Below are 23,790 nucleotides of genomic sequence, written 5' to 3' on the forward strand. Positions count from 1 at the left end.
ATTCATTTGTCTCGGAGGTTGGGGCAAAACGCGGCAGGGCGGTGGGAATGGAGCGGGTGGGAAACCGAGTCCTGCACAACCTGGGAAATACTCTTGCCCCGACTACTACTTCTGGGACGGGTTCCTGTAGGAATTAGGCAGAAGACAAGGGCAGAGCAGGGTGAGCTTGTTTGTTTAGACACACAACGTTTGCCTTTATTTCCCTCTATCTTTTCTAAGGGCCGTGACGGCACTTCCTTCCTAGTTCGTTTGTGCGGCTGCCTGAAAGGGATATGTCTAAATAGGGGTCAGAGCGACTGCAGGGCAGTTTGCTTGTTTGTTAAACAATATGGGAAGAAAACAGAGGCCATGAAGAATACTTCCCTCCCCTCTGTGCCCCAGGGAACATTCTTTATAAAATTTGGCAGCAGCTCTTTCATCAGAAACCAGCAAACCACTGCACGGAGTGGCTGGCCCTGGAAACTGTTTTTACAATTTAACAAGAGAGGAAGAGGAGGCACAGGAAAGAAGCTTTAAAAAAAAAAAAAAAAAGTTGTATAAAGCCTCATAGAAAATCCCTAAATCGGTAAGATAGAGCATTTAAATGGTAAAAATTATGTAGCAGTTTTAAAGGAATTAAAAAAGAAAAGCATGTTGGGCTTGCCTTTCTGGATGGTGCATTCTAAACAGGAGCACAATATGTCATGTCCCAGATTGTGCTGCTGATCAGTTGAAATGAATGCTCTCTCTCTGACAGTGACCATTGCAAGACTCCTCAGAAAATAGCACAAGAAATTTCCTGCAGGCTGTTGTGAACAGTATGCCCAGAGGTAAGTCCAAGTGGTTAGTGCAGAAATTAAAGCATGAGAAAAACAACAGGAACTTCTGTAAATATATTTGTCTCCAAGCTCTACTCACCTCTGAAAACTAGTAGTGAATTCCAAATGTTAATGATGTACTGAAAATAATTACTTCTGTAACAGAGCTGATGGTGCCAGAAATCAGCCTGTTTTGCCTCCTTTCCTCAGACAACTTGGTGTAATTTTGAATCAGTGCTTCTGGGCTCTGTTTCTAGCAGTAAGCTGGGGATATGGTTCTATCCAAGCCTAAAACTTTAGACACTTAAAACTCCCCGAGGTCTGCTTAGGTTTTTATCAAATACATGCCTAACAGTCTGTTAGCCATGACTGGCCTCCTAAAACCTCTGTGTTCTTCAGCGGCAGGGCCTCTGAACTCCATCACTGCTCTTGATGGGTCATTCATTCCCTCATCGATCTTGCTTTATCCGGTAGGATGCTCGGGGCATAGCCTTTCCTCCTTCCCCCGTCCAATAAGTCTGATGAATTGAACCTAGTTCGATAACTATTCTGCCTGATCTTGTTTGCAACTGATGCCATGAGGTGAGTGCTTTACCTAGAAGGTTACATGCTATTTTTATACACAAGCATTTATTCTTGTCATAGGCTGGAAAAGGGAAGAAAGCAAATGTGATTTTTTTTTTTTTTCTTGACTATGGTTCAGGCATTAACCAGAAAAATCTCTGCTTTTCTACTTGCTCAAGGTCATTCTTAAAAGGCCTCCAAACACAATATAATGTGTTTTCAGAGGCCTCCAAAGCCAAATCAGGGAGCTTGCAGACCAAGAGCTATGTAGTGTTAGTGCTGCTGAGTGCCTGAGCGCACCGTTACAGTCCTGGAATTCATGAGTGGTTATGACCCCTTCTAAATGTGGTTTGTTTCCACTTTGAATGAAAACTTGCCTCACATTATTAGGCATATGTGTTTCTATGCTGCATGTACCGTTTAATCCGATGAGGAGCATGGCACAGAGATGAGATGCACTTGGCGGGGAAGAGAATCACTGTTAGTTCTCACCACGTAAGACCGATTGTCCTCTGATTTCATCTGCTGCTCCCTTCACTGGGGGGTGGATGCCTCACTGTTGCTGAGGATTTACAGGAGGCAGCGTCAGCATTTTGCAGCTTCAGTATTCTGTATGTGCTTCTCCCAGTCTTAGATAATGGAGTGTAGTACCTACGTAGAGGGAGGGCAGGTGCTGTTTTCCAGACGCATTACCTTAATGGACCTCCCTTTCTTTTGAAGAAGATCTAGCAAGGCTTTCAAAGCTGCTTTTCTATGCATCACAAAGCAATTTTCCTTGTTATCTGCTGGTGAATGGAATTGTTCATGGGTAGTGAAGTTTTACCATTTTCTTGCTTTTAGTTGTGTACTGATTTTAATGTAGTTCTAGCTTTGTAGGCACGTCACTGAGGTGGGATATTCAATATCAGTTTGGATTATTACTTGTATTGTCATTACTAAATGCTTTATTACTTGTTGTATGCTTTAGAAGCCCCAGTTGATAAATGATGTAGGTGACAAAGGCATCAATAAGAATTTTTATCCTGTGGGCAGCGGTAGTAAGGACTGTATATTTTAGAAATGTTAAGGGCAAAGACTGCAAAATTCCCTAAACCCTTTTTATGTTCCAACCAAAAAACCCCGCATTCTTATAGATCAGTGAAAAACCCCATGTGTGCTCTTCAGACATTCTGTTGGGCTGCTGTGGTGGGTGGCAGGTATTTAGAGAAATGAAGAGAGTGCAGACTGCTGGAGACTAAATGACTGAGTTACAACAAATGTTTTGGTTTCTTTGCATTCCTTTTCAAATGTTTAAATGGGCTACTTAGAATATGCTCTATTGTACAACTTTCCCCAGTGGTAGGGGTAAAAAAGTGGCCCATAGGAACTTTGCTAACCACACTATCAGTGTTTCTATAAACTTGAATTATAGCCTACCTGAAGATTACATGTTTAACCAACTCACAACAATGCCTTGACTGAAATTTATTTTCTTTTAACTGTTGTTGAAACAAAGGAGAATTCTTACCAGATGACCTGGTAGTTTTGAATAGATATTTCAGACTGCTTTATCACTAAACATGTTGGAATTGTTTGGCCAGCTGGGTCCTCTTCTTCATTTTAGAAGAACCCTTCCTCTGTTACCCACACCTTGCACACCATCTTAGTCTGGGCTGTGTTATGAACATGATCTACTTCTGCTACTAGCTGGCTTATTTTAAAAAAATGAGAGTTCTCTAAAATGACAGTCAAGAGATTTGTGGCCACCCTTTCTTGAAATTCCCATTTCATTTGCTAACAGTCTTCCAACTTCTCTAATAAATGAGGCACAAGCCTCCTCAAACCAGAGTCATCTCAGCTATACCATCCTGTCTTTATGCTTATCACAGGCTTATCTCATCATATAATGGAAAATGTTATTTAATTTTGCTCCTTGGAATACATACATAACTGCACTGGCATTTTTAACACTCTTACCTTTTGAATATTTGATTTTTAGAATAGTAATATACTTTCATTCAGAGAATTCTGTTCCTAAGGGGCTTTTCCATTTTTAGTGTTAGAAAGCTTTAAGAAATGTCTGTGTAGATCAGGAGTAATGGTGATGTTCAGACCCACCACATCACCCTTGTACTATTTGAGCTAATTAAGTGACTGGTAGAAGACTGGTACCTGGAGAAGCATACGCGACACACTTGCTGTGGGGCTTTTGCTTCTCCTCTAGTAACAAAAAAAAGGAGCTTATGGGATAATGGATTTGATTCCTGCTATGATAGGGAAATAGTGCTTATCAGTTATAGCTCTTTCTGGATTTTTGTAAATGTTAGAAATGTTAGAAAAGCAAAAGACTCTCCCAGTTATGTGGTAACCTCCCCATGCTGGGGAGATCTTCATGCTCTTGGCCCATAGCAGGGAGGCACTGCATCTTCTCTTTTAAATGAATGTCCACTTCCATAAAACATAGGCAAACTACACTCCACAACTTCACAATGTAATTCTTAGAGAAAGACTTGCTCATTAGCAACTTCCAAAATGATCGAGTTACTTAATTGTAACTTCATTTTTGACACCATATTGTTTCTTACTCAGCAAGGCAGTGCTACCTGACACTTACAGATGAAAACTGGTGGCCTGTAAGTCATGTAATCCCATCAAAGAATGGAGAGGACTTTTTTTAGGTCTTCATGATGCTTTATGGAAGGTAGTGCAGGAATAATTCCCGGGCTTGAACCTGCGCAGTTTTAAATGACTTATGCTCTTGCTGCTTCTCAGGGAGAGATTGTCCCACAGCCTCAAAGACCTCTTGCTGTGTGGAAAAATGCCTTTTCCTTTCCTTCTGTCTCAAATTTTCCATTAACAAATTTTTATCCCAACTTGTACACCCACTCAGCTAGTCTGAACTCTTCTTCTGCATTTTTATGACCTTCCAGTGCTAGTAGACATTTACTACATCCTTCTTGTCTACTGGCCAGATTATGTGTATTGAGTGTGTCTGCGTAAATGTACCCCTTCGGTGCCTTAATCTCTTTTGATGGAATTTTTTCTTCTTTGAATTCTTTCCCATCCTTCACTGCTCTTTACTGTCCTTGGAGTCAGCTTGGAAGTTCATTTCTTGCGAGCATTCTGGATGCCTCAGGCAATACAGGAAAATATAGTAGGATGATACGGGGGGGGTGGGGAGGCGAAAGTGAGCAAGCCTCAAGTGTCTGGGATAGTGCTCAATGCAAATGCAGCATGGATGCAAACGTTGCGTATTGGCATTAGTAGTAAGAACAGTACTTCACCTCCAGTGCTACGCTAGTCATCATTTTAGATATTGGTGCCTTTCCTTGCTAGGGAAATAGAATAGCTCTGGGCTGACAGATGAGAAATAGCTGAAAGTAATTTTTCAGAAATGTTTAGTATTTCCTTATATAATGGATGCAGTCCATGGTTGTACGGACAAGTTACGGTATAACATAGGCAAAGGAATTAGCATTTTGTCCTTGTAAATATAATGCATTGCTTTATTAAAAGAGTATCTTGATTTCATTCCTTATGATTGCAGGACACTGATTCCAGCACTTAGCAGATCTGCGTATAACATTTAATTTTTATATGTCTTAAGGGGAAATATCTACCTTTTATTATTTAGCCCAAGTCATGGATACTGTTTTCATATCAACTTGCTCCTGGCACAGCCTACTGTGGATATATACTAGGGCCTGCTCTTTTCAAGGTCTTGCTCCAGACCACAGGGTTACTGTTTCGCATCGTTTCAGTCTCACTTTCCCAGACTGTGTTACTGACATTGCCTTCTGGCCTTCCAGATGAAGGCCACTGATTATTTACAGCTTCATAAATACCTATTTGTGGAGTGCGTTACTTGAGGAATGACAGTGAAAACACGACTTTTTCCATTTGAATTTGTTGAAAGCAGTACTGAAGCACGCAGCAGACCAGACCCGTGCTGCACGGGGGATGCCATGCACGCAGTTAGCCATACCAGCGCCTTGCAGAATTGAGTGCGGGACCAGACTGCATCCCCTCTGCGGCAACCGCTGCTTAAAGCAAGAGAGCATCCGAGCAAGAGCCAGTGCCACCGTTAAGTGACACCTGACAAGAAACACAGACGTGGAAACTTGAATTCTATTGTCCAGCTACAACATGGACACCTGCAAATGAAGGTGCCAAGAAAACAAACATTCAGGAGCTGCAGGCTATTTGTAAGAGTCAAAATTAACTTGTATTTTAGAAATGTTTAGGAAAATGCTGATTTGAAAGTAACCTAAATGTACTTTAAACAAAACGCAGAGTAAATCCTTGAAGGGCCTGAGGAGCCTGTTGTGCATTAGTGTGCCTAAAAATGCAAAAAACCCCATCATTACAGAGAAAAATAAATTAGCTCTAACTCTGCTTGTTCCAAAGCCCAAAACTGTGAACAGGCCTGGGGTTTTGGGTTGCTTTTTTTTTTTTTTTTAAATTGTGCAGTTGCTTTATTTTTAGTATTGACTTGGGAAGAAAAAAGATCCTATAAGAGCCAAACAAATGATACTCCCTTATCAGAAAGGTTCTCTGAAAGACTCTTTGGTGTCTAACAACTAGTACCATGACAGCAAGAGGTTTGCTTTTGCCAGACTGCGAAGCAGCATCCCTCACTGCTCCCTGGGGAACATAGTGGGAAGTGATAGTGATCAGGACTTATAGAGGATGCTCAAGCAGAAAAAGAATGCAAAGATGTTGGTAACTGAAAAGCAGCAGGCCTCCTTCCAGCTACTCTGTCAGACAAGCCTCACAAATCAAAATCCTCTTTCGGATGCCCAAATTATATTTCTGTTGGCTAAGAGTTTAAAAACTTTTTAAAGTTGCTTGAATTAACAGCTGTCTTTGGCTTCGTTTTTCACCTTAGTCAGTTGTTTGTATATCCTCCTGGCCTCCTCTTTGGCTTCATTTCACTGCTGCGTGTGCTTTAACTTCCTCCAATTACAAAAAAATTGCGTTTTTTTAAAGCGAACCCACAACTCATCATGCCCTCATTCTCCCCACAGAAAATAGGAAAGCAGTGAACTATTTTTCAGCATTGCATACAATTGCCTATCGGGTAGGAGTTTGCTTTGCTCCCTGTTACATTCAAAAGTACCCTTCCACAAGACAGGAGCACACCAGAGATTTCTTCTTACTTTTAAATGTATGAAGCTATTGACTGGGGAGTATTTCTGTCCAGCTGTCTGCCATCACGAAGGCTTGTCTTCCAAAAATTTTGAAATTGCTTTGGTACCTGCCTTTAACAATGCTAAAAATGTTGGTCTGGGAGAGGGCAGGGTGGCTCCGCAGTTGGCAGTAGTATGTGAAAAAACGGTGATAAGAAAAATGTCTCCTCTTCTAGGCACGAGCGCAGAAGGAAGAATGCAGAATCAAATAAAAACCATTATGCTTCTCCAATTTTAAACATTTAATAGTGCACTTATTGAGTATACTCTGTACAGACATCTATAGCAAGTTAAACATTTTCCTTTCTCTCACGTAGATCATAGTCATGTAAAGCAAATTTACAATAGAAAACATACTTGAGGTACAAAAACCCAAAAAGAATATCTGAGGTATAAATACAGGTATATTTTAAATAATCTTTATCATGCTTTATCTATGTTTGACAGTACACTGTGGGCAAGTATACATGTTTACAATAGAATGGTATGTACAACATACAATTTTACAAATTCAAAAGTGTTTGATGTAGAAGAATATACAAGGTTTTCCTACTCATGAGGAACATTGTTACTGGAAGTACTACATTATTTGCCATAATAAAAAAATCTTCATCAAAAAGCTTAAAATAATACTGACAATGGTAACAAAGTCTCAGTCAAAATTCCATCTTGCAACTCATTCATACCCTAGCCACAAAATACATTTATCACTTAATACTGCACCTTGAAAGCAAATCTTTACCATTACAGTAAAACCTACAGAAAGACACCTTTCCAGAGGACCTCAAGAATTCCTACAGTTCATACAAGTTGATTCTCAAGGAGGGGGGAATATCCCAAAGGGTCTAAAACCCAACAAAACCCAAGGCAAAACCCCACCCTCCTCTCTGCCCGCAAATACAACCCTCCAAATTGCTCACATCCAGGTTCTGTTCTTGTTAACGTGCAGCTTTTAGGAAAACAGGCAAAGGATGGAGAGAAAAGGAGAGAGCTCATGCAACTCTTCCCAGCCACCTCACCCCACCTGCTGCTGCAGGAGTCCTGCCACCTCCCGGCACCACAACTCCAGTGATTTTTTTTCCTCTTGAGCCGTTAGAATATGTAAAATATATAAAAGCTCATTAAAACACTTATATTTAACGCAGGTAGGAGTAAAAGCAACATTTTTTGGCAAATTAACAATTGACATTTACTGGCTCTCTTCACCGTTGCATAGACATTTCGTTTCTAAGCTGCTATGTTGCTCAAAAGCGTATTTACTGAAAATTGCTATAGAACTGCTAATCACTCCTAAAAGATCATCTGGATGAGGAGTGGACAGTAATCAGAGCAAGCCTCTAGTAACATCAGCTTAGGGTTTTTAACAAGATTAGAGCTGAGGAAAATGCAGAACTGGCACATGGGAAGGATAGCTGCTCCTGGTCCACAGGGGAGTCCCATTCTAGGCTGAACTGTATCCAGCATACTAAAATCCATTCTGGTTGCCTATCAGTGTACCAGACACATTTCAAATTCAACTTCTGCTATCCTTTCAACCATTAACACACTCATTCACACTTTAATCTCTGTGCAAACCTTTCTCTGCTTATCTCAGTGAGAACACATTGAAGAGTACCAACTATTCCAGTGGATACACCAGTCCCTCAACGCACTACAAATAAAATGACATGGTTATGTACATAAAGCTAAGTATTTCACATGGGAATGATGAGCCTTCACCATATTTCTTAATATATTTTGCATTTAAAGAATTTTGCTTCTCAGAAGCAATTCAAACCATCTAATAGTACAATACTTTTTTTTTTTTCCCAACAGTCCTCCTATGTATTCCAGTCGAGGCCTACACTATAGACCTTACACAGACAGGAAGCAGCTTTAAAGTGTATGGTATGGCCACGGTCCTATAGTAATGCTCACAGTCAAGTTCTCATGCTGTCATCCATTCGTGACATGACTTGCAGATGGTACACTAGTCTGGTCTGCAGCGGACGAGCCTTAGTTTTGGGTAATGTCTACGTTGCTGAGGTGTGGAGCGCATGGCTCTTCCTCTTCAGTAGTCACCTGGATTTTACTTCCTTGCTCTCAGGACTCTGATGACTGAAAGAGTCTCGTATCTTAACAACTTCAGATGCACACAAGTGTCCAAAAGACTTGGTGTACCAGTCTGGCATGTGGCCCCTGATGTGTGGAGAAAAAGTAATGATGAAGTAGGTACCAGTAACTCAGCATGCATTTTCTTTGTCAGAATCAAATACAAATCTAGCTGGTTAACTGCTGAACTAGGAAATCTCCTTATTACTACTTACTGCTCAGCTCAGCCTTACTAATAACATAGACTTGCTCAAAAACAAGTTTGCTGCAGTGAGGAAAAGTTATGAGAAGTTTTGTGACAACTTGGTCCTCTTTACTAACTTTAATATTAAAATTATCATGTCCTTGCATCCAAATACACCTGGCAGAGCAAGGAGTGGGATTATATACCAACAGCTATGGTGGAGCACATACTGGAGGCTTCCACTGCAACAAACCACACCTGCTGTTAAATGTGCACTGAAGCCAATTTTCTGGGACATCTGAGAGATCTGTGTGCATATCTTTGAGAAGTATGTACTACTGGCCAAGCTAAAGCCTGTTGAACCACCTAAATTTTGTGCTGACTACACGGAAACTAATAGAAAAGTTACCACCACAAAAGGACAAAGTGGAAATTCATACCTTAAATCAATTCTGCACATGTAGGTAAGTTTAGATTTTCCTGACCCGCAGGGCTCAATCAGGTACCTAGACAGGAGCACGTTGACTCTAACACCGGCCACTGGAGCACGGTCATGGTCCACCGAGGTCGCTAGAAGCACACAAGCTCCTTTGGGGAAGTTTGTCCTCCATGTTCTAAGAAAAAAGAAGGAAAAACAGTCTTATCTTTGACAAACAGTAATTCAAAGATCTAATAAGACTTCAAATTATGCACAAATAGATATTTACCTATATAACTTACATTATACAGAACTTGTAGGCAAGATTGCCATATGCGTAGGATAAAATATCATCACATATAAAGGTCTTACCTTAAGACTACGAAGTCCCTGGCTGGGTGAGGTGCCATGCTGTTCTGGACATACTGGTATATATCTGTTTGGCTATCCAAAGGTTCGATTACTTTCGAATCTATAAGATCTTCATCCCAAAGATGCTGCTCTTTAAGTAAACGATTTAAAACATCCTCTGGCGTAGCTGGGATTTCAATGGTAGTTTTCCATAACCTCAGTGGGGGACCTTCACATACCTGGGGAAAATCAGCAGAGAGTCCTCAGTTTTACTCTTCCTTACACTTTTCCTTTCTATTTTAGTGTTGGCTAAATTCAGCGAATTACACACACACACACACAGACACACACGTATATATTGTATTAAGCTTATTGTAAGCTCAGACTAAAGTTGTTTTTCTAACAGCCAAAGGCATCTGCACACTGACTTCCACATTACTTTTAAGTTACAATTACCTTCTCCAGTATGGGTGACTATTAAATCACGACGCTACAGAAAAATATACCAGTTTTCCAAGTTTATTTTTTAAATACCTTAAATCTCATTGAAACACTTCTCCCTGTGCTAGCTCTGAGCTGTGCAAGATTAGAGCCAAGAAACTTCTTTCTTACTGCCTGCATAGTGACAGTGCTTGGAGGCTTCACTCAGCCTGTTAAGGCTTTGCACGTGTGAGTAAAGGCGTGTAAATGCAATACAGTGAACATTCCCGGGCTGGATAAACAGAAGAACACAAATCAGTGCACGTTAGCTGCCTACTGCTGAAAGACACATTGTTTTTAGATGGTGTGCAACTATGTCAAAAGATGAAGGGCGGTTTTTTTTTTTCTTAAATCTATCTGCAAAGTAAAGGTGCACATTGAACCTTCTATAATATCCCATGTCAAAAGCCTGCTTATATTAGAGAAGATGAGCGAGAAACCAAAGCTGTGGTATGAGTGACAGGGTGCATACCTTCTTGTAGGCCAGCTCTGCTTGCTCTGAGGTGGAGCAGCTGACCCAGCCTTTAAACTTCTCCTTCATCTCTTTGAGCAAGTCATCCACGCAGTCCTGGAGGTAGCAGTGGTAGTCGGAGGGCTCAGCGGTGCTGCTGCTGCCCCGGAGCTCCTCCAGGCTGAGGGGACGCAGGTCCTGCTCTGTGTACGAGTTCCGGCCCCTGCTCATTTCTTCAGGTATCTGAGGGGTGACAAGGGCGAAATCATCCTCTTGCAGCTCTCTCCCCAAATCACAGTGTTAGGCTGGCAGCTTGATAGCCACAGAAAGATGGGTACACTTGTATTGTAAGTGGTGGGACGCATATGTGTCAGGTCAAGCACTCAATGTGAAGAAATGCCAAAATTGTGTTTGTGACTTTGATTTAACTCAAATTAGTCTCTCATTTATGGGGTGTCTTATTTTTTTCTGTGGAGTATCCCTCTTTGCTACACAACTCAGATCCATTCCCACAGCACAGTTTATCCTGCAGACTGAAGGAAGGAGGGATCAGTTGTCAGCCACAAGAAAAGAGACAGGCATGTCTTCAGCTGAGGCCTCTGAAAAGATTCAATGACAGTGAGGAAAACCAGGACTCAGGACTTGTCTGGTTCTCCATCAAGGGCCCTAGAGGGAGCATGCTTTAGTTCCTACAGACCCTTCAACCTACGGTTTGACAGTGTCACGTTCCAGGATGCTTTTGTGGGCTAGTCTTGCTAACTCTTGGGAATTGAAGTACAAAACAAGCACTGAAATTCCTGGAAATAGCTTCTTACTTTGTAATTAGAGATGAAGTTCACAGACCCTCATGGCTGCACAATAAAAGCTTGAAAACATATTTCAGATGCTGCTTGGATGTAACAAAAATGTCCCAAACCCCACAACTGCCTCATGACTTTCAAGCGCCATTGCCAACAAAACAACTCTTTTTTCTTCTGGTACCACATCTAATTCATGTATGCACCCAGATCAGGATGCAAAGTTTCTTAAAAAACTATTTATCATGTATTAAACTTTATTAAAATAAAGAGACATTCCTAGCTTTCCACTATAGAGCAGATGTAAGACATGTTGGCTGATATTCCACCCATCAGTTGTGCAAATAGGTGTTTTACCTGAAAGAGCTTCTTGCATTCAGCGATCATATGAGCGAGCCCTTGGGTTGCAGCCAGATTTTCATTTAGGTCTTTCTGATCGGGTTTTCCCAGGCTTGGTTTTCTTTGCATCACCCTTCACAGGGAAAAAGAGCACACACACACACACACATCCAGTTATTTAACGCAGAGCAAGAGACATTTGGTAAGAAAACAGTAGGATTCCCAAATCTACTGGTGATTTAGAGGGACCAAATCTTGGCATGGCGTTACCGACTTCTCTTGCTACTCTCTCTAAGCTGCTGCTTTGGAACCGCCTCTGTTTCTTCCTTCTTATGAACTTGTTTGTATTTTAACAAATCTCTAACAAAAGGTAGGATCTTATAACCCTTCTACGCCGGGTGCCCTCTGAGGTGTCCCCAGGGTGATCACAACTGCGAGGGTTAAAGCTAGACCGTGCCTGCTGCACATCACTGCTGGCTGTGGTACGGGACCAGCAGCAAGGAGCCCTGCTCCCCAGAGACATACCTTGGGGAAGAGTTCTCTCTTTTGAGAGTGTTTAAGTGGAAGAGGGACGGTGCTAAGCAGACGGCCAGGTTTGTTGGTGTCATCTGGTTTTCCTTCACTGCAGCTGTGACATCACTCAGGAAATAGAGAAGAATCTGGAGGACCTCCCTGTTCTCATCAGGTAAAAGCATAATGGCAGCCTTGATAGCCTGGAGACGCTGGTCCTTTGGCACATCTGCATAATATTAGTAATTCTCTCATCAGCCCATTGATTTTCCACACACACAGCACGAATACATCCCAAAGCAAACTCCAGCTTCAAATATTTGACTCGAGTTCGAAGTGATTTCCTTCAGGATGCATACCATTCGTAGGAAACATGAAGGAATTTTTTTTTTTAACCCACTAGTTTAACTACCCTCAGCTATTTCCTGCCTCACAAGAAATGCAAGCAAGAAGAAGTTGTGCCTAGGCCAGAGTTAATTTTAGATTTAATTTCAACAGCTACATGCTCCCGCAGATGCACTAAAATGACAGAAGCCTGGAGTCAGGCAGTGAACAAGCAAACACAGTCCAGCCAATTTAGAAATTCTTTGGCTTTCAAAGAAATTCAAAACATGAATGCATTTTAGAATAGGTGAATTAATTAAATAAATTGGCTAGCAAACCTCTTCAACAATGATGTCATAAAATATCCAGAAAGTGCTTTACCAAACACAGAGGGTTGCTTTATTGAGCAGATCATTCAAAGTCATGCAGTGGAAAAAGAAAGTCAACGCTGTGAAGCCCCATACCATGAAACAGCTCCTTGGTTACTAACAACAAACAGCCATTGGAAAAATTTGACGTGTGTCTTTATATAAGGCCCTCCTCTCCAAACTTGAAGGGAACAAAAAAATGAAATAACCCAGACCAGATCTGCTTCTTATAAAGGGATTTCCAATAAGCCATCTCTGAAGACAACATCAGAGTCTGAGTTCTGGAGCATTTATATCATCGCTAGCACCACACCACCCTCACTGCATATCTCATAATACACGTGGTGCTAACGAGATACTTAACTGGTATTTGCTTTGGGCTTCAGCAACTTGGTAAGGCTAGCAGGTGTGTTTAGAAAGCAATTTTAAGCAAAAATCCACTGTTTTCCACACTCTCCCCTCAATCAGCTCAAAGCACATTTAAGCCACGTGCGGACAACTCCAGTGCACAGCCTGGTGCATAACACCAAAGCAAAGGGAAATTTTGTCTTTTGCAGGGAAGCAAAACTGACAGCTGCTTTAAGGCTCTTTGCTTTACACAGAGATAATACTTCCCGACCACCTCTGGGGATTCCTCAGACCTACCGCCTGCGAAAGGAAAAGGAACAGATACTTCTGCAATGCTCTGTCAAACTTTTTCTGGCACTAAACCCACAAAAAGTTGTTGTTCAATATGGACGGAAGTGGAGAGTCTGATTAATTTTCTCCATAAACCTTCCTGGGAATCCAAACACACACAAAAAATGCGTGCACTGAAATAATGTATGTATGGTTTTATTTTAAACCGTCACCTCCACCTACAGACCTCTGAAGGAAGCTCCTGTAACCTTTTTGTAACCATCATCATAAGGAAAGCACAAAATACAGCGAGGGCTCAAAGAAGGTATGATTGCAGTACGTTCTGTTGTAGCTGTGCTACCATGAGAAGAATACATGGGGAGAGAGCTGGAGTGGTGTTAGGGAGAGAAACCACAGGACCAGCAAGGTGCCCATTGTGCATCAATCAGTTTGGACCCCACGTAATTATTTCAAAAAGCTTTGGAGTTCTGGTCACCAAACATTAATTCCTTTTTAGCCATTTTATAAAGTAAGAGTATTCCCAATGAAACAATGTTGAAGAAAACCTGAAAGGCAGTATGTTGTTTGGAAAGATCCAGCACAAAAATCACCATCTATACAGAACTCAATTTATCTAGCTCACAAAAGAGAGTGTCTCCCTTGCTGGAGTTGAACGTGCCATCTCAGAAAGATTAATTATTTTTTTTCACCTGCATTGAAAAACTCCATTTTTTATGTGATTTATTCTAAGCACTTTCTGTTTATGGTACCTATCAGTAAAGTAGCTACAAGTCAGTAACAGAAAAGCTTTCAACTTAAAGGTTATTTTCAAAAGTTGTGGTGAAGGATGGAAGAATATGAATTATAATGAAATAGAAATTTTTGGCAGCCTTGCTCTTACAAAAAAAATTCAGTAATTTAGTGGATTTCAATCCCCTTGAAAGCTCCAAACTCTGTTCGTGTGATGTTTGCACAGCTCCTCTACCTAGCCACATCAGACGTGGCTAACTTTCAAACTGTAATATCAAGTATGCTCAAAGAGAGGAAACTTTATAGCAAGTGATGGAAGATTTACATATGTTCCCAAACTACAGAAAAGTTGAAACAAAAAGAACTTGTACTATAAATCATTATACAACTAGAACATCAAAAACCCATCCCTTATGAGGCAGCCTGGACTATAATGGCTGATAAAGAGAGGCAAAGACCAACATATGCAACACATGTAGTGCCGAGAGGAGCACTATTAGAAAGTTCAACCCTTGCTACACAAATGACCATTTGCCATCTACCGTAGCAATCTCACCACTTACATTGGTATATCTGTAAGAAGGTCTCGGAGAGTTTGTTGGTCATGAGAGGTTCAGGGAGATCACGGAAGAATTGTTTTAACATGTCTGCTACATCGTAAGCAGACTGGCCTTCGTAGTTGACGCTGTCTGTTGAATTCTCATTCATTTGACGCAAAGCCTGAATTCTTGATTTGACTCCAGATTTCCTAAACAGTCCAACCTAAATATATATGGAAAGGTAAATACATTTACAATGAGTCCAGCAAATTTTGAAGTGTAAGTATGCTCTTTAGCTTCTTATGCAGGGGTTCTAATTTCATGGAAAGCTTTGCTTGCATTAATTATCTATTTTTTCCCATTTGGAGTCTACTTTTTTCAGCCTGACCCAAGAATAATAAAAATTAATGGAAGGCTGGGCTTTGGGTGCTGCATGCACATGGGATGAGAGTCCAGCAAAACCCACCTGATCCAGGCAGTGGTTGCGTAGGTACCGCATGGCTTGCTGAATGCTCTGTGGAAGAGGCTGCCCTGTGCGCTGGACATTGACTTGCAGCGGTACTCCAAACACGTTTCGGTCTTTATAATCTGGCACCTTTATCCTTTTCATAAATTTTGGTACTGCCCTATTTAAGCAAAGACAATGACAAAATTAAATTAAACTTCCGTTGACATTTATCTTCTGTATTTCCAGTAATTCAGAAAGTCAGTGAAAATAAGTGAAACACTTTAGTAATATGAAAAGAAGTGACATTATAAATTAGCTTATCCACTCAGGGCTGGGAAGGGGGAGAGGACAGAAAACAGAGTTTCTCTAAGAGAAAGGCTTGACATTCGGGGCAGTATGCTGCCTCTAAGTATTAATGTGGTGCTACTCCATCAATATTAGTAGGACAAAAGCTACAGGGTAAAACTGCAGGGGCCAGATTGAATTGCAAAAGAGTCAAAATAAATCCTGCGGTCAGTGACCCCTTATAACACTGCTTCTTTAGGTTTCGGGAAAGATGGGCATTTGAACAATGAGCTTTTGTATGTCAACTACTTGTTCTGCAAAGTCCTCAAACTGGGTCCACCACCCACCAGTGTGCATAACAGCAGGAAACTGATGTAATACATTTGAGTTTGTCAGCTAAAAACTTCAGCTCTATAAACAACCCCTTTGAGGGACCCCCCTCCTCGTCAGCCAGTGGCTGTTGTTACCCCCACCTCCCACTCCAGCTTCAATGAGAGGCCTTTCCATCTGCTTATGACTCCAAGGAAAAAGTTACTTAACACAAAAGAATGATTTACCCCCAGGTCCCCAAGAGTATTTGTTTCATAAAGGGGAAAAAAAGAGCCATTAAAATGTGAAAATATTGAGATCATTTTCCTAAACAGGGAGAAAAGCTAATGTCCAGTGCAACAACTAATAGGACACAGTAGCACTGGAAAACAGGGAGACCTATTTAACATTTCAATATACAGTACAGCTATACAAACAGTGCATTACATTTACAGCTGACTAATCCGTTACACAGTAAAACAGAACTAATTTGTATTGCTGTATAGTTAAGTTTAGGACGTTATTGATATATGCATGAATAATACTTGCTTTGTCAAAAAACATGCCAATGGAATGTGAAAAAACACATTGCGATCACCACCGAGAATCTGAAGCATGCAGGGATAACTGGTCAATACTTATTTCTGTCTTTCAGAACAAACAACTTCTGTATTTAGAAAGGCTGACATAATAACAGCCTTTGAACAGGAGGTACTTTGATGCTGAAGCTAAATACTCTCTATGACTCCTGGGGAAGGGAGGAGGCTGGCCTGTGGTAGGGAGAAGAAAAATTTTATTGCGTCTTTTGCATCCTGAAGGTTACACAGGCTGTACTGCAGCTACAATAATAAAAGAGCTTTCTATCTCATTCTTCTGACAAAAAGCATTCGACTGGGTTACAAACACCTGGCCACAACAGAAATTGCTGCCTACAAAAAACTCCATGGTTCTCCCAACTTTCCCCCCCATCTTTTTTGCAAGCTAACTGGATTTATAGTGCTTTAAAGAGGGGAGATAGATTTTGGCTAATGACACACTCAAACCAAAGGAAATTTACATTATTTAATTACATAATTGTATAAACTAATGCAAATATTTAGCAATAACTAAGGGAAAACAAGCCTATTAAGATCTACTGAGGTTTGTGCCACTGCTCACTAACTGCCTCAATAAACAACTCGTCCTTCTTTTGCTATGGATAGTGGACATCCTCCTGCTCAGAAAGCTGGCCCGTACTTCATTGCTTTTGTTCCTCACGTGCCCCCTATAAACATCCTTCTCAAGCCTAATAAGATTACACTTACATAAAGGGTTAGTGATTTTAGCCCCATCTTAGGAAACCACAAATCACTGTCAGCACAGGCTGGAGGAAGAAGTGTAAATATGGAAAAAGAGGGATGGAGGGATTCATCGCATCCTTCCAAAAGTTACTGAGGATGAGCGTAACTGTTGTGTTCGTGTAGTCGGCCTGTCTACGCATGGCACTGTGCCCTTACCAGCTGAAACCGTGCTTGTTGGAAGGCGTGTACTTCTCCAGGAGAGCAGTGAGCTTCAGGAGAGAGTACTTCTGCAGCAGGTTCATCTGCGCCACGGACTGGCAGTTGATCTGCAGCGACGCCGAGCTGAGGCTGGGCCGGTGGGAGCTCTGGAAGCTGTGCCACCTCAGCCTGTGCCTGCGGAGAAGATGGGGGACAGAGCAAGGACCAGTCAATGAACCATCTCTGCAAGACACGTGCAGGAATTGCCGCAAACGTACTGCTGAGCTCCCTGCCCTCGGCAGCCGCCGTCTTCGGAGATCTCACAGGCATCAGTTGGCAGCGTCTCTGCCTCACCCGGCGCGATGCAGCACATGCAGGTGCTTCAGGTGGGACCGCGCGCTCTGAGCTGGCCCACAGCTCAGTGTTAACTACATGATCTTGCCCTATCAGATACCCTCCGAGGGCTCCAACACCCTTTTTCAGAAGCCCTCTCAGGATTAAGGCAGTGGGAATCAAAAAACCCCATTAAAAAAAAAAAAAAAAGAATCTGCCCAAATTTCAAAGACACATCAAACGTGAACTAAGCACTTCTAAAAGCCCCATTAAGTTTATACAAGCAGCTGTAGGTGACTAAATGACAGCGGAAACCAGGCCTTAGATGATTTGCACCAGTTTTAAAGGAAAACTGGAAACAAAGCTAGAAAGAATTGAACTCCTTGCTGTAGTCGCAATACAAAATACCATCACCCACCGCATGGTAAAACTCCCAGCAGAAACTGGGAGGCCACTGGAACTCCCCCGGTCCCCTACTGTGCCACAGTGATCAAGAGAAAGTAAACAAACCTCATCTTCCCCACAGATTTAGTGCCCTAGCATGCTACTAAGAAACAGCCTGCTACTGAAAAGTGCAATTTTTTGAAACAGTCTCAAAGTCAAGGCTTTTACTACACACTGACACAAACCAGACCATACTTACACTGGTTCTCCTAGCCAATTTAAAAAGTGAATAATCTTCTTGAGGTCCCTCTCCCTCCCACACACCATATCAGTTTGAAGAATTATCATTCCCCAAAACTGCCTTAACACTGCTCCTAACGCTGTGTTGCTGAGCGGGCTGGTTTTCAATGATGACTCAGGCTGAACATATGAAAACACAGCTATGAAGTGTGAGAATCACTCATCTAAAAGTCTTGCACGAATACTTCCCTAGCCTATAATTGTTTTGGGAAGCGATGGGAACAGCCCATGTGTGCTTCAATGGCCACAACTTCTATTGCACCTTAACCAAGTGCGGTGCAGCTACTATAGAGCCACTTCGGCTGGAGGGGACCTCACCATGGCCACCCCACGTCCCAGCACTCGTGATCTCACCTGCTGGACCGTGTCAACGATGCGCCCACCCCAGAGTCCCTCCTGTCCTGCATCCCTGCAGGCTCTTCCGTTTCATTCAGCGAATTCCCTGTACTGTCAAGGTCACTTGGTGTTGTTCGATCGTTATCTACATCGAGGTGGATCTGCTTTGGAGAGGAGGGACACGGGGAGATGGAGTCGAGCGCTGAGTCGGAGTCCCCTTCGTCTGAGAACTTCTCTGACCACTGGTTTACTATTCTCTGCATCCCTTTGACGTGGTACAGGATGTCATCTAGTTCTGGGAATATGTCTTCATTTTCGAGGTCAGCCAGGTCGCTCGTACTGGAATACAGGATCGAGCCTGGCACGTTGTCGTAAATACTCAGGCGGCTGCTGACTGAGCTGGAGGAGTTGCGCCTTTTCCCCATGCCCAGTTCTTTGGAGCTGTCGCCGCTGTTTTCCCTCTGGAGGGTGAGATGGCCATGTCCGTGGAAACTCCCTGTCCTCCAGTTCACAGAGGCATTGCTTTCTGTTGGGGAGAAGTTGCCGTTGGAGAGTGCTTTGGGAAAAGTGCCAGGCTTATGATCTTCGGGGATAAAAAACACCGTGTCTTCTGCAAAGCTTCCCCGGTTCTTGAAGTTCTGCTCCATCACATCACTGAACGTTGACTGGTTGAAGGGGTCGAAGCCTTCCAGGTACATGCCCACCCTTTTATTGTACGCACTGAGGCTGCGTGTTCGCGTGACGGGACTGGGTGTGCTGACAGCACTGCTTGTCTCAGACTGACTACTGCTGCTGCTGGTCTGGGTGGAATTGGAGACGCTCCTCTTTCGTACCATGGGGAGGCTGATGTGATTGCCGTTGAGGGCAGAAATCTCCACGCAGTTAAGCTGTTTCAGTTTATCTTCATCCATGCCCTCCTGCAGGATGGGCCCGCTAATAATAAGGCCAAGCTTTGAAGGAGCTTTGCTCTTGCCATGGTGAGAGCTCTTGATTTTCAGGCTCTCCATTCTCTTGAGCAGGCTCTTTGTTTTGGACTTGGCGTTCTTCTCATTGGCTTTCGTGTTGAAGCTGAAGCTATTCAGCTCCCTGGGTGAGGGCAGGCTGCTGAATGAGTCATCGTTTGCTACGAAATTGCTCGATGAACAAACACTCACAACCGAGTTTGTCCTGGTGGTAGATGCCTCGCTCTGCAGGGTTGGTTGGTGGCTGCTGGTGCTGCTGATGCTCAGAATAGAAGCCACCTCCTGCCGCTCGCTGAGGTCTGTTAGCACGCTCTCACGGCTTGCCGCGTTAGTAAGGTGAGGAGCTTCCGGGGAGGGGGTATTCAAGTCCGGTTTTGGAGGGAACACATCAAACTCTTCAAGCCTCGACCACCTCTTGCTGTCCCTCTGAAAAGTCCATTTGCCACTTATTGCACAAGGTTCATCTTCATCCGAATCTTCGCTCTGCAAAGAGGAAGAACCCTGAAAAGTACTGCTTGCAAATTGCCCAAATAGCCACGGCGGTTGCATTTAAATACAATGTCCACTAAACTGCTTTAAGCATGACTTTGTTCTCACTGAATTTAAAGTGAAAACAGCCCTTTACTTCAGGGAGAGAAAGATTAGGCCATAAAGCCCATCACAGGAAAAGATAACATGGGACAGGCAATATATGTTTTTAAATACAAAAGATATACCCTTCGTAAAAAGAAACAAACAATACAATCTGCTTTAAATTGCTCTTTTCTAAAAACCCTAGTATCCATAGACTTTCAATTAATTGGTCACAGTGGATAGCCCTCAGATCAATGGAAATTCCTGGCATGCATAAAATTTTAAACTGGAGTCAGTCAGGGGTTGGGGTCCCTCTGGACTCTCTCCAAAGTTCCACTCTGTTGATAGTGGCTGTGTGTTTATACTCCTCTTTGCAATTACGAGATGTTTCCCACACATTCTGAATTGTAGTGGCTTAATTCCTTACGCATTCGGGAAGTCTGAAGGGTCTCCTTGCTGTGACTAATGAGATCGCAGAAGAAGCTCGTGCACTGCAAGTGTGTGATGCCTCCAGGCTCTTACCTGGTCCACTCTTCCTCCCACAGGCTAGCAGCTAACATTTTAAGAATGTCCTGTGAAGTTTCTACTTCAGTCTTGCTTCAGGCAAACTTTAACACTCACAGATAGCAAGCAGCAAGAGTTCGCTGACAGTATAGCACGTAAGTAAATTGTAAATAACATCTCCACTGATGATGTCTGATGTATGAGTAATGCCTGAGGGCGCAATTACACGTACATCACTTACGCCTACAATCTTTTCATCTAAATACTGAAAAGGAATGATCTTGGGACTGACATATTTGGTCTCCCAAATATCTGGAAAATTTCATGTTGGAAGAATAAAACCAATGAAGATATTTTAATACGACACCATGAAACCACAAAATAACCTTTGGTGTTCAGAGTAGGAAACACTAATTGCCACCCAGCTCCATGAGTTTCACTTCATTTGTTTAGACTGCTTTAATTTAAAAACAAACACACATGCATGCCCCAAACTGTAACTATTTGTGTGCCAAGAAAACAAGCATTTATGCTCTGAAAAACAAATAAATTATTCATATTTCAAGTATTTTATTTATGCACACGTTAGCTCCCGATCCTCTCCTAGGTTTTTTGGGGGGTTTTTTGTTTGCCTTTTCTTTTTTTTAAATAGCATATTTAATCAGCTCAGGAAAATAAGTGAAACACCATAGTTAATATTTATAACCAAATACACATGAGACACAGAGCAAGTGTAATTCTCTTTGTTTCCCAACTATTACAAACTACTTCTGTCCATGACTCAGATGAAAACCTAAGAAGACTGGCTTGCTTATTTAAAGTTTTCAGGAGGAAAAGAGTCACCTGAAACTGCCAATGGATAACAATGATGGTTTGGTGGTGAATGCGGTTTGAGTGGAAAAAAGGAGCAGTAAAGTGATCTTAATTTGCAAAGAGGTCAACATAAGGCAAACATAAGGAAACATATGTTTCTGTCAGCACAATTTTTCCTTAGTGTTAAAAAGCTTTAAAGGCTAAGTAGTGATTTTAATGAAGTCAACAACAAAAGGGAATAGGATCCAAGTCCATCTGCCAGAACATGGGTGGTGAATGAAAATCAGGAAGGACTGAAACAAAGGTAATGTCCAGACTCCGGAAGATCCGGGGTCTGGACCCGAAGTCGGGTCTGGCCTGACCTCTAACAGCAATACTGATCATTCCAGTGTTAGCAAGGTTCAGGAACAAGGAGAAATCGTCTGGCGGTCATAAATGGCAATTCAGCTGTCTATCCCTACTTTTACAGGGTTCCTACATAGGCTGCTGCCTCAGAGTGTTATCTTCTGCAGCTTGGATGCTGTTTCCAACATACCACAAACAGATAGGGAAAGAGGGGATTAATTCCTGGTAAACAACCTCAGAACATTTGTATGCATTCTTGTTAAGGGTAGGGCAGCATTGTATTGTCTTAGCTCAGTCATCTTTATCTGCAGTTGTCATATCCCAGGGGACAGTATCAACTACTGATCCCTCCTAGGACACACACAGAGTTTTAATTAAGACAGCTATTGAGTGGTACCTTACCAGCAAACCCCAGCAACTCAGCTTTCTGTCGGTACTACCTTACTGAAATTGTAGTAGGTGCTCTCTTATTTCTCACCACAGGGATCCTGAAGATTCAGGAAACACTTTTAAGTCCTGCTGAGCTCCCTGGAAACATGTAAACTTTCTAAAAAGGTAGCTGATGTATTCTGTAATTATATTGCTTTCATTAGGAGCTATGTAATTAAAAAACAAGGAAAAAATGTGCCCAATCCTACAAAGGATTGGCTCCTTCTTTTGCAGGCCAAGCACAGTCTAACTGATCCTGTCTACATCGTAATAAAATAATACAATTCTAACGGGATGGCAAAGAACCAAAACTGTGAAGATGACGCCAACGACGATTTTCTAACATTCAAGTCAGCTCCTCGTGGCTGGTCAGGATCTCCTCCATCAAGCCTACTCTTTACAATCCCGCCCGAGTGCAGTTAATAGGCGACAACACGGACAACCTCACTGGCAGGCAGAGAAGCCCAGTGCCTTTCAGACTGGGAGCAGGATCCCGGGGAAGAGTTTGCTAGACAAATAACCTTTACCCGTGGCCAGGCCCTGCAGTTTTCACTCAGTGAGAACACTAAATGAAACATAAGCAGAGTTTTGACCGTGTGTCCTTGCCAGGTTCTACTCAGGTGTTATCCTAGACTGCAGCTAAGCAATCTGCTAGATGGTTGGGGTATTTTTTTCAGTTTTATTAATGTACAATGCTGTAACAGAAGATGTTAAAGAAACTTACCCTTTTCCTGTGGGGACTAATTTCTAGCTTCATCACTGCACATTTGTTTAAAGTATTTAAGCGCCTGCAAAGCAAAGGAAACCATATTAAGAGAACACTCCAGTGTTTTGACAAGGGCTATTCCAGTTCAAAAGCTTTTGTGAAGCCTGTTCCCAAACTGCTTTGCATACAAATAGCCACAAGCAGAGTTTCAATTAGAGCCCTAATTATACTTAACCATTAACCCATTACATTTGGCTGTATTCTAACTTCAGAGGGAGGGATGGATGGCTATTTGTCACAATTACCTGAATCAAAGTAAAGAGAAGTGAAGGAAAACTTACACTAGGTTGAGAAATGCATTATACCCAATGAATTGTAATAGTTACATTTATTTAAATAGCAGACATCCAAACCCTGAAACAATCAATGTCAACAGACTGAAAATAACGGAAAAGGCTTCTTATGTGACACTCAGTACATGTGCCTGTGTGAAAAAGCATGCTGATTTAAAATTTTACTTTATAAGCTAAAACCTCCCAGAGGAAAACTTATTTTCCACTTACTACGTGTCTGTTTGTGAACAATGATTATTTTCAATACAGTCCTAGGACAAGACAACTCACCAGTTTAAAAACAAAACAAAACACAGACCTGATTTTTCCTTCCTAAACTGAAAGTTCCTTTTATACATAAAAACTTTGTTCTGAAAGACTAAAATTTAAACAAAAATAAATTGCTGCAGCAACAATAGTTAACCAGCCTCCTTGTGAAAAGAGACAGCAACCTGGATGCATATCTTGAAGTACTGTATGAATGTATATAAGCATCCCTCTGTT

At 42.0% G+C, this 23,790-nt stretch overlaps 2 protein-coding genes across 8 annotated transcripts in view; one reads left to right on the forward strand and one right to left on the reverse strand.

The window, feature by feature from the left end:
* Positions 1-6,631, forward strand: part of TRMT9B (tRNA methyltransferase 9B (putative)) — a 46,435-nt gene extending 39,804 nt beyond the window's left edge. Inside the window, exons 6-7 of the transcript XR_008576787.1 lie at positions 737-809; positions 4,975-6,631. The gene's annotated coding sequence lies outside the window, so the exon portion shown is untranslated. The remainder of the gene's footprint in view (positions 1-736; positions 810-4,974) is intronic.
* A 130-nt stretch (positions 6,632-6,761) lies between these two features.
* Positions 6,762-23,790, reverse strand: part of DLC1 (DLC1 Rho GTPase activating protein) — a 236,988-nt gene continuing 219,959 nt past the window's right edge. For all 7 annotated transcript variants that reach the window (XM_054823299.1, XM_054823298.1, XM_054823297.1 and 4 more), the window contains 11 exons: positions 22,973-23,036; positions 18,641-20,067; positions 17,288-17,464; positions 15,216-15,375; positions 14,774-14,972; positions 12,166-12,379; positions 11,659-11,773; positions 10,526-10,747; positions 9,595-9,812; positions 9,245-9,418; positions 6,762-8,707 (listed from right to left, as the gene is read on the reverse strand). In XM_054823299.1, the coding sequence (XP_054679274.1) occupies positions 8,587-8,707; positions 9,245-9,418; positions 9,595-9,812; positions 10,526-10,747; positions 11,659-11,773; positions 12,166-12,379; positions 14,774-14,972; positions 15,216-15,375; positions 17,288-17,464; positions 18,641-20,067; positions 22,973-23,036 (3,091 nt within the window). In that variant the 3' untranslated portion in view covers positions 6,762-8,586. The remainder of the gene's footprint in view (positions 8,708-9,244; positions 9,419-9,594; positions 9,813-10,525; positions 10,748-11,658; positions 11,774-12,165; positions 12,380-14,773; positions 14,973-15,215; positions 15,376-17,287; positions 17,465-18,640; positions 20,068-22,972; positions 23,037-23,790) is intronic.

Source organism: Grus americana, chromosome 4 (assembly GCF_028858705.1).
Source record: "Grus americana isolate bGruAme1 chromosome 4, bGruAme1.mat, whole genome shotgun sequence".
Lineage (NCBI taxonomy): Eukaryota > Metazoa > Chordata > Aves > Gruiformes > Gruidae > Grus > Grus americana.